The following is a 12,095-nucleotide window of genomic DNA, read 5'->3' as shown; positions in this document are numbered from 1 at the left end:
TTTTTTATATATATAAAAGACTGTTTTTCTAAGTAATCTATATACTAGCTGCAAGGGTCCGCTTCGCTGGGCAAAAAGTAACGATAGTGAAGATTAAGATAATTACATTATAGCTAATCTTACCCGTTTTCACAGAATGCAAGAATTATGTCCCCCGTTTCCAGACTAATTAGAGAATTTTTACGTTTAGTCAAACGAACTATTTTCAACGTTTCTAGAACGTTTACAATCGTTCTATAATCGAAATAATTCGAATTTTATGTTCGAATTTAATTCGAACAAATTCGAAATAGAAAGCCACTATCAACCACTTTCAGCCTCATATCTCCCGCACCCTTATAGGTATCGAGACGCAACCACCCCTATGCACGAATGGAGACTTGGGGCTACCACCACATACAAACACCATTCACGTGCGATGCGTAGTTTTGGCGGAAAAGTGAATTATAGGGACATACATGTCCATTTATATATATATAGGTATAGATATAGATATAGATAATTAAATTTACGTCTATCTTTCTGTCTTTTGTCTGTTCGTTTGCTTGTATGTGAGAACGGATAAATCTTTCTCAACTATGGAAGGCGTTTAGAGTATACAGTACTTTAATGTAAAAGTGTTTTTGGTAGAATCTATTATATTTTAAGATTAATATAAATACACATTCCTTCTTCGTATACACATTTTTATGTTAGTATTTTACCTTTTCTTAATATATTATTTTCCTGAGATGGTAACACTTAAAAATGAGAGTGATTTTTTGACCGATCACCATACATCCTCTCCGTCACATATGACAGCTGGAAAAGTAAACATTTGAATAATTCAGCATTCTTCACTGTGATAAATATTGGCTTAAGCGTAATTCGATTTGAGTATTCTATTCAAGTAGATTGACACTGTGTGCGTTGATGTTATATTGTATTATAATATACTTCTGATCTGTTTATTCTCTTGTTTTGTTTGTTCTGTGTTTTGTTTTTTTTCCTTTTTTATTTTTAAGATGTGAAAAATAGCTTTATAACCTAATGGTCTCCTTTCATACAATGTTTAAAGCGACTCTTTTCACTGTAACAATCGAGCTGTCACACAATCGTAACTTATTTCTATTTTATTCCATTTACCTATTAATTAATTATAAATTAAGCTACTTTTTATCGGTAAAAGATTTGGTTAGTTAAAAAGTGCCTGTTTCTACTGTGCTTAATTCTATAGCCTGTGGAACAGACGCTTGGGGTGCCAATACGGTTTTAGATTTAATTGGAAATGAAGCTTTGTAATGTGTGCCAAACTTTCAATGTTTATACGAGTAAATACAGAAAAAATTATAACTTGCGATGTGTATCTAATTAATTCGAAATTATAATTTTTTTTATTATTATATAAGCTATATACTGCACGTGTACATATTGCCAGACAGACATTTTAAGGAAAGTGTAACAGTCATGCGATAAATATTTATCTGGAAATTCAAGTTTTTCATTGAAGTTTATAAAGTTTAACATATGTCAACAGTGGTTTTGTTGCCGGGATATTTTGAGATGATTTCATATGAATTTCATGCCCTGAATTAAAATATGGCATTAGTTTTTGCCGAGGATCTCTAATTTTTAAGAAATAGAATTTTAACCAAATATATGTTTCAATATCTTAAGTCCATGAATGAAGTAAAAACCCTAAACACGGAGTTTTTATTATTATATTATGCAAATATTATTCTATACAAAGCTAGAGAAAAAGTCATCGATAAAAGTAAATAGTTACTCATTGAGGAAGCTTCTTTTCTGTGACTTTTGTAAATGTATTTTGAAGCAGTACCTGCTTAAACTCTAACAGCAATCGGCCATCATATGCGTATCTTATCTTGACTAGGTAACGGTCCTCCATAGTTTTAATCACCTGGTGAAATCTTTCACCTTGTTCTTCACCTGTGTCTCTTAAATTTTCAGGAAAACGGTCTAAGTGACTGTGTAAACAGAGCACCTTAAATACTTATATTACAGGCAAGGGATTTGAAACTGTTAAGCATCTCCTTTACCAGTTCATCATAGATTTAAGCTTTGCGTTTGTCTAGAAAACTTCTGACAACTGTAACAAATGAAGTCCATGCTTTTCGCTCAGCTTCATTCATCGAATTTACGAAGGCAGGATGGTTAATAAGTTGTCTTATTTCTGGGCTGTCAAATATTCTTGCTTTAATTAATTTTTCTATACTCAACTGAGGCATTTTTCCCTATATATGCAAAGCATAATCCGTTCTTATCAAGAGCCTTTTGAAACTGCTTTATTAGGCCTAGCTTGATATGCAGTGGAGAAAAGATGATTTTTTTCTCATTCAACTAAGGGGTCGTTCTCTTCTCCAAAACCAAAGCTATGGTGTTATATTCTTCTTTCATTTTCGTTGAGTGAGCAATTGGTATTTAACCATATTTGTTCCCATTGTGTAGAAGGACACGTTTCAAGCTTCGTTTTCAGCTATCAATAAATAGGCGCCAATCATTTGAAAAATATTCAAGAAGACCACTTTTTCGAAGAGTCCTCTAATTTCGTGACAAAACATAAAATTGCCTTCTTGAAAGAAGAAGAGTAGCAGATCCTTTTTTCTTGTACGGTAAATGGTAATTTTGGTTCCTTGATCCAGTAAATTTTTCTCGTTTAAACTGAAAGCCAATAATTCAGAAGCTTCTTTTGGCAGGTTGAGATCTCTGATGAGGTCATTTAACTCATCCTGGATGAAACGTTGAGGAATTGATAACATTCTCTCGTAATCACAGTCACCTTCATTCGGATCAGGGGATACTCGTCCTCACAGAGATCTGGTAGCTGGTGAAACGACGGAATCGGCACTTCCTCTGAGTGAGGGACCGGGCGTCTTGCAAAGACTAAATCAGGATAAGTCCACTCGCTACAGTTGTTACGATTGATTCCATCAGTATTTACTAGACAGAAATAATAGTCATCGAAGTGATTTTTGGGTTCTCTCCAAACTATCGGTACGCCAAATTTCAGACTTTTTCTGATAGTCCACTGTTGTAAATATTCTGCAGAAGTTTTACAGACCTGATGTGATGCCCACCTTTTATCCTGATCACCAAGCCTAACACCAAAGTATCCAAGATAAGCTCTCTTTACAAAGTCACTAATATTTTTTCTCTTTTCTTTTAATGTATATTTTCCGCATATGTAGCAAAACACATCAGAATGATTTACACAACTTCTTCTACGTGAACTCATTTTATTTCTATTCAACAACACAAATAGAAACATTTAGAACACACTACGTTTTAGGTCCACTCTTTCCTTAACACAAATATCACGCGAGGCCAACTTCTATCTACACTGCACAGCTACAACTTACAAACTTACCTCAACTGTAGTTGAAGGGTCGAACGTCAATTCGTTATTGGATGCTTGCTTCATCTGATGAATTTACCTGGAACTAACTGGACGGCAGACCGACAATGGGTAAAATCAATCCTTGCATATGTGATTTAGAACTGTACAAACTGGAATTAGAGTTGCACATTTCTGGTAGCACTGTATATTAAAAATCACTGATGTAAAAAACTAAAGCTGATAGAAAAAAAACTGATTTTATATTTGGATTCAGTGACCCAAATATAGCTAAAATCGGTTCCAACATCATAGGCACCGTTTTTCTTTTCTTCTTTTGTAGGCTAGTGTTATTTATTGTGACATCGTTACAATGCTAGGCTGCAATTTTTAATCATGTTTGTAATTTACCTATTTTAAAGTATATGTGCTACATCTCAAATCAGTAATGGCTTGACCGTATACAGTACATCGTACTTTACTATTAGCAATAGCGTCGTACCGGCCATCTATTTAACACCGTCAGAGAAAAATTTCGATTTAAAATAACGTTATTTATTTGCATATCCGAAGGTATGTATAGTTAATCGAGCCCTACTGAAAGAATTCTTTCTATTTCTGGTCATTACTTTCATATATGAAATAGCGTTCTGGAGAATCAGGAAGGACAGACGACCGGACTGAAGACACTGGGAATTTATAGATCTACAATTTTTTTTTCATGTTGCAGCCCAATCTTTAAAAGTTTTAAATTGATAAAGAAGATTCTAGTATACAATAACTGAACAGATGGTCGAAGCATGATTAGAAACAAGCTATGTTTATGTGGATCCAATTCCAGATGGCGTTCATACATTGGGACACTTTGGGAAAGGATCCTCTTTTGCCCTTTTTCCTTAATTCCCAATGGAGCTCGTTTGATTTTATTTTAAATTTAGTTAGGTCTACTCATTTTAATCATAAAAAACAGTTTTTACTAATGATAAAATTAAAATGAAAATATTTGTTTTTAACTTAAAATTTATTCTAGCGAGTCATGATCATACTTTTCTCAAAAATTTATTTATTATAATAATAAACAATATTTTAAATGACATTAAATTTTTTTAAGTTTAATGCTCGAGTTTGAGATATAAGAAATATAAAACAATCGAATAAATAAGCAAAAATACATAACGTATACAACAAAGTATACTGTTATTGCTGTATCATGAATATCACATTCGTACCCGCTCCATTTACTCAAAGTAGTTCAAACGACTACAAATATAGCAGTTATCATCTGCAATGTTTGTATACACGTGACGAACATGGCAACATATTGTGGCAATTTAATTCCGTATGAGGTTATTGCGTAATATGTGTACATTAACGAATGCACAAAACAATTCATCGTGATAAGCCAGGTTATGACACCGACAAGGCTTTTTGTCGAATACCACGTAACAATGAACGTAACAACGTGATGAAACCAATGAAGAAAAATTAACTTTATTTTTCTCAGAACTATAAATACTGTATCGCATAGCTCAATTAATTTAGAGATTGCAAACAGTACTGTCCAGAATATGGCATGAGGAAATACTTCCGCAAGTGGTTCCGATATACAAACCGAATAAGTGAATCCTAATTTGTAAATTACTTGAATTAGTACGGGAATAAATCTTATGGTAGAAGCAATGCTGTATAATGCCAGTACCGTGTTCCAGAGAATCAATGGTGTCTTTAATTGCAAAGCTTTATGGTTCTTCATAAATTTCTGCATGGAAAATATAAAAAATAAGTAGAATATAGAAATATGAACAGAATAATGCCAATTACTCCTAAACCAGATTTTGGTTGTTTCTTTTTCGAAGAATGTTTCAAATTTCATCATTGGAATTGTTGTAAAATTAAATTTTCCGAAAGATTCTTTCATATTGGACAACCTGAAATTAAGAAATTATCTATTAGTAATTAAATCAAATATTTAATTCATATGCCTTCTTGTCTTTATTTTATACAGTTTATTATATAAATGTCTACTAGGAGAGATCGTATTAATAGGACCTATTGTACTGGTGTTCGGTTTCTGCAACTTTGAAAAACTTATTCACAGAAAACACACAGGTGAAATGCCAGGTGAACAATAAAGACTGTTGTTTTCTCTAAATAAGTTTTCCTCAGTTGTAAAAATCGAATACCAGTACAATAGTAATCTTATGTTTTTTTCCATCAATGTCCGTTGTTTACAGGTTTGATTCTACTTAAAATAATCATTTTAATATAAATGATTTTAAAACATTATTTCTAAAATATACAAGATGAATTTGTGTTGAAAATAGAATTGCCGTTTAATTTTCTATGAACTTAATACTTTCTTATACGGACTATATAACAATACATAAGACTATATTTAAATGAGTTATACTTACGTGTAAGAGAAAATTAACCAGAAATGTCGAAAATGAATGAAATTCGTTATTGAAAAGTCGAGTATAAATACATAATAATCTCTTCATTGATTGGTTAAGAAATGTCTTCTGACGAAACAAGGTAAGTATTTGTAATGTAGATTTGTATACATTATAAGATTTTATTACACAAAATTTACTATTAATATAATATATAATAATATCAATTTATATCATAGTATATGAGAAATTTATGATAGCAATTTATCTTGGTATTAAAGAGTAGGTTTACTGATCTGGGAACTGAGACAAAATTCTAGCTTTCCTGAAAATTTTCGGTAGGATCTACACGGATATATCGGTCATGAACCTTTACCTACCGGTTATTTCGTTGCATGCTGGCTGAAGTTTTAACGGATATTTTTCCATACAATGGGCTCTTAGTAGTCCATTGAATGGAGAAATGAAAAAAAAATTGCTTTAATGAAGAATAAGTACTAAAATTACGGCTATTAATGTAGCTCTTTGTGTGTCAAATTTCCTTGATGGTATTTTCTGGCCATTCAACTCGGGAAGGGAAAAAGCAACGTAAGGCAATAAAGAGCTTTATTATACCTAACAGAGAAGAGAAAGCCATAAATTTAAAAAATATATTAAAGTTAAGAAAGTAAAAAACAAATTTTAAAAACTTGAGTTTAAACAAGATAGGACTTTAGGGAAACTAGAACAGAAGCGATTACAAAAATATAAATATAATAAAAATAAAAAGCTAAATGAAACGTTCGATTACCTAAAATTTACAAAAGTGAAAAAATGGAAGGAGAATTTAGTATTATACAAAACTTGTATAAATATTCCAGAAAATTTTATAAGAACTCTTAATGACGGCTTAGAAATTAATGATCCAAATCAGTGGACATAATACCACATTTAGACCATGTGTGCAACAATATAAAATTACCAGAAAGAGAAATAAATAAAAATGAGAATAAAAACTAGTAATAAGTTTTAAAAAAAATACGTAAAAGATATGAAAGAAAGGTAATGGATTGCAGAAAAATCGTATATCAAATATCAAATATAAGGATAATATTGAAAAATAAAAACCTTCTTAAAAGAATACGGTGTAAAAATTATTAAGCCATATAAATAAAAACAACTTATTACAGTACATAAACAATGGGTTTAAACTAAGAAATTTTAAATTGTCAATAGTAATAAATTTGAAGTATTACTTATAGATTTAAGAAATGTCATCTATATGGAAATTAAAAAACTGGGTAAATAAACACTCTAAGATGAATAAAATAATAAAAAAGGAGAGAAAAACAATTCATATTAACAGATGTAAATAGTAGAACCCCAAGAATGAACATACAATTAAATACGACAAATTAGGAGAACAAGACCTATTGTTGAATTTAAATACTCTGTCTTATATAATTTAGAAAATTTTCTAAAATAAAAATTACAAAAATACGAAAATACTATATACACAATAAAAAATAAAAACGAACTTAGAAGATAAATGAAAGCTATGAAAATAAATAAAAATTGTAAAATAGCCAGTTTATATTTAGTAGATACGTACAGTACTCTTCAATAACGTGGGAACTAATAGAAGGTACTGTACATTAAGGAAAATTGAAGTACCGAAAGAAGAAATAGATGTAATAGAATTCGCCTACACAAGTAATTAATTCTTTAAAAATGGAAAATTTTATACATATTAAACCGGAATTAGCATGAGGTATGTTATAGGAACAAATTGAAAGAACTAGTCACGATATACATAGATCAGAAAATCAAGGAAATTACGGGTATAAATTACTATAAATGGTACGTCGATGGCATAATTATATTACATGATCAAACAATACTAAAATAGAAAAAATAGAAGTTAAAATAAATAAAATAAATAATGAAATAAATTTTAATATAGAAAAAGAAACCAATAAGAAATAAATTATCTTAATATAGTAATAGAACACAACACTCAATAACAGAAAAACCCCAAAAATTTTTTGCATTTCCAAGTTTAAGGTCCCAGAATCTAAAAATGTACCGGCCTGCTAAGGCCTGAAGGGAGTATTCTGGTCACTATCTCTGGTCTCTCGTCTCTCACAAGCTGGTCGCTGTTTGGCTAATCATTTGGATTAACCAATCAGCGACCGGCTTGTGAGAGACGGTGACCAAAGTACGGTCCCTGGTCTATCCTGGGAAGATTATTGATTGGGATATTTCTATATGGCAGAAACCGAGTGCCGGATTAAGTGAAATTATACATTCCACTCTACAGGAAGCATTCAAAATACGAACGAGTTACGTCACATAAAAATGAACGAGTTTATATTCTGTAACTGTAAAACTGAGCATTATTTAACGTTTAATAGAGTTCGTCCTATTAACACTTTCTGATTAGTAAAGAGAGGAAGTTTTATTTAATGTCTAAAACAAAATATCTTTATTTTCATCTGTCAAAATAAAGAAATTTCCTTTTACATTTATTTCATTTATATTTAGTTTTACATTTTGACTAATACTTCCTCTTTTTGCTGACTGAAAGATATTCGTCATGTAACAGAAAAGAACGTTTCTTGTAGAAATACACATAAAAGGATAGTGAATGCAACTAATATTAAGACAAGTATAAAAATTAGCTTGCAAAAACAAAAAATCAGGTTAGATAAACCGATTAAAATCTTTATAATAATAAACTTAGTGAAAATAGTATAGCTTTTTTTATTGTGGTAAACCGAATTTATATAAAACCTCACGAAACAGTTGCCCAAAGGCTGATGACATAATTCTTCTAACTTAACTGGGCAGTTGTAAAACCAATTTGTAAAACCAGTCTAAATCGGGGAGGAAGAAAGCATATAGAAGGGGAATGTCTGTCCATAGTGTTACAAAAACAGAAAGATCAGCCTATTGACCTAGACGTGAATGAAATAATTTCCTGTAAATATTTTTATTGCAAACCAAAAGGATTGAGTTCGCTATTATTTTTTTATGAATTGTTTTGTGTAATTTTTGTGATTTTCGGTCTGGTTTGAGAAATACCGTATTATAATGCACGAGTGTCAAACTGGCGGCCCCCGATGTGATTTTCCTCTGAAATTAAATAAAACAGCTTACATATTAAGATTAACTGATAAACATCTATCTGCCATAATGAAGATTGTTCTCAGTCTTTGAATACTGACTGCATAATGTGATTTAATTGCCCTGTCTATATTCCTGCATTATCACTTCAAATTATAATTTTAAGAAAATTTGTGAATGTAATGCTACCCGTGTGAAATCTTATCAGTCGAATTAATGCCCATTGTTTGAATAACTTTTTACACACCTGTTATAACGGAATATAATCTTTGATAGAACTATAATTTCGTAATAATTACTACCGTTTAGAATATCGAGAAAATGTCATTCAACTCGGGAAACTATATACACAAAGTGTCAGGTTAATAGCAATGATTTTAATACATTAGAACTAGCGTTTCTCCAACGGTATCCCTGTTTTTTACCCGGTAAATATCCCGAGAAAATTCTTTTCATTCCATGAAATCCCGCAAATTTCTTAAAAATTGATTCTTATCTTATTTTGTGTTAAAGTTAAATAAATTTTGCAAATAGAAAGTATAATTATTAACCCAAAATCTGTCAAAATACATTTGTATTTATTAATTTTAAGTCTGCTTATTAGTTTTTTTTAACTTTTTACTTATTACGGCACGTCATAGATTGTCAGTAATTAAGTAGCCTATTCGTGACAGGACTCTGAAAATTCTTTACTTGTTAAAACCTGTTGTATATGGAATAAGTGTGCTTATGCTGTCTTAACTTTTAAACATGCCTGATATCTTCAATAACTACATTATGCCAGGTTTTGCAATATGGGCCAGAATGCAAACAATTATAAAGTATGCAAGTATGAATTCTTTCTTCATGAACCCGATTATTAAATTAAAGCCAAACGAAGTGCCGAATTATCGGGCTGTGAGCTCGATGCCTCTATTAAAGCTGCCGAGGTAGACAAATCGAGAATACTAGATGGCAAAAGAAATATGGCCTCTTACAAGTAAGTAAAACTCATTTTAATATAAGCATTTTTGTAGATAATTTATGTAATTGTATGGAAAATTAAATGCTATTATAAACAGAACTCCGATAGCACTGAAATATCTGAATATTCAAAAACTTCAGAATATCATTTAAGTGTCTTCAATATTAATTAAAATCTGATGACAAATGCTTTTTAAAAGTTAATGCTAAAATATACAACCTGAGTTCTGAGTTATAATTTGAAGTGCAAATGCAGGAATATAGATACGGCAATTAAAACACATTATGCAGTTCAGTGAATTGAACTCAACAATATATAATTGCTATAGTATTGCTTTTAATTAAACATTTATTAAATTAAAGTACATATTTATAATTCTAGAATTAATTGTTTTCACGGAAACTTTCACTCTAACTTCCTCCTTCTAGTTTTCCTATATTTGGATTCAAAGACTGAGAACAATCTTCATTATGGCAGATAGATGTTTATAAGCTAATCTTAATCTGTAAGCTGTTTTATTTAATTTCAGAGCACCGTGGCTGGAGCCACCAGTTTGACACTCGTGCATTATAAGATAGTAGTTGTCAAACTAGACTGAAAAACACAAAAATTACACAAAAAAATTCATAAATAAAGCGTACTCAATCTTTCGGGGCTGCAATAAAAATTAACTATTAATTAACGAATAGTAAAACAGTCTTCCTCTATATCTGGTTTCGATTTCTTACTCAAATTTACAGGAAATTATTTCATTCACGTCTGGGTCAATAGGCCCATCTTCCTGTTTTTGTTTGTCACGCTATGGACCGACATTTCCCCTTTCTATGCTTCCTTCCTTCCCGATTTAGACTGGTTTTACAACTGCCCAGTTAAGTTAGAAGAATTATGTCATCAGCCTTTGGGCAATTGTTTCGTAAGATATGATATAAAGTGGTTATACCACAATTAAAAAAGCTATACTATTTTCACTAAGTTTATTATTTTATAAAGATTTTAATCGGCTTATTTAACCTGATTTCTTGTTTTTGCACGCTAATTTTTATATTCGTCGAAAAAAGAGTACTGTACAGTACATTACTCCACAGTTTAACTGCAAAAATTCGTATAAAAGTAAAACAAAAAAAAAAATTATTTACATGCCTTACCATGTCTCGGGCAGTGAGATTTTCTTGCAGTTAATGGAATTTAGATAAGCTGTCGATCAGTCTGTTTTCACAGTCTCGATGTTTGTCTGTCCTATACTCCATTCTCTCTTCATAGTGCAAAAATGAAAATTATTTAAAATCTTTGTCGATTTTCTAGCTGTTTGTTGAACAACGTTTAAGAACTGTCCAACACTTCATGAAAATTTCTCGAAAAAATCTGCCAAATATTAGTCAGATTGCATTTATCTAATAACACAAATTATTCTACGTTACGATAGTGAACATTATTTGTTTATTAAGCTTTGTACAACATATAAATGTTTAGATTTGCGCCAATCAAGGTGAAGTAAACACGAGACAACATTTTCGTAAAAGAAATAAATAAATTATTTACTTTTGTAATAATGTTAACAATTTGGAAAACTTCTATACGATTACTAATGCAGATACAGAGTAGTTTTTATTGTTCTCTTTATTGTGTTATGATTGGTTTTGTGAATATTATCAATACGGTTAACTTATAGGCTATGTTTTGTTTAAGAAATTACGATATTAACCAAAGAAAACTGAAGAAGAGCGAATTCAGTGTAAGATAAAGAAACATCGGGACTGAGAAAACAGACTGATCTACGGCTTATCTAATTCCCATTAACTGCAAGAAATTCTCACTGCCCGACACACAATAACGCATGTGAATATATATTTTTTTGTTTTAGTTTTATACGAGTTTTTGCAGTTAAGCTGTTGAGTAATGTAATGTACTCTTCTATCCACATCCTTAAATTAGTACAAGACATCGAAAAAGCCGTGCCTAAAACCAAGGTAAAATTCGCCTCTTAATACCAAAAATTCGGCACGAGACGACCCAGCCATAGAAGCGACTTGAAATCTTACAATTACATACAAAATATACAGATGACAAATAGGTACAGTACTGACCTTGGTACGCTAAGTAAGCATTTCAATACATTAGTCTTCTTGAATACATTGATCGTCTTCTTCGTTTGGTATTTTTAAGAAATTGGTTTTAGAGTGTTAATTAACCACTCAGCGGTGAGCGACGACTATAGTTGACAAGGGCGATCGTGTGGCAGTGGTGGGTCCTTTAATTCTCTTTATTTTCGAATTTGGTTAACGAAGGAAATAAAACTTTC

General features: G+C 31.1%; 1 protein-coding gene across 1 annotated transcript; it reads right to left on the bottom strand.

Annotated features, from left to right (window-relative positions):
* Nucleotides 1–4,430: 4,430 nt before the first annotated feature.
* On the bottom strand, nucleotides 4,431–5,252 carry LOC111633791 (putative fatty acid elongation protein 3). Its single transcript, XM_023378422.1, is given in 1 exon segment — nucleotides 4,431–5,252. A coding segment is annotated over 1 exon segment (822 nt).
* Nucleotides 5,253–12,095: the final 6,843 nt, after the last annotated feature.

This window comes from Centruroides sculpturatus, unplaced genomic scaffold (genome assembly GCF_000671375.1).
Source record: "Centruroides sculpturatus isolate CEXI.00-Female unplaced genomic scaffold, Cexi_2.0 scaffold723, whole genome shotgun sequence".
Lineage (NCBI taxonomy): Eukaryota > Metazoa > Arthropoda > Arachnida > Scorpiones > Buthidae > Centruroides > Centruroides sculpturatus.
The sequence above is the reverse complement of the archived record's forward strand: the minus strand, read 5'-3'. Positions and strand labels throughout refer to the sequence as shown.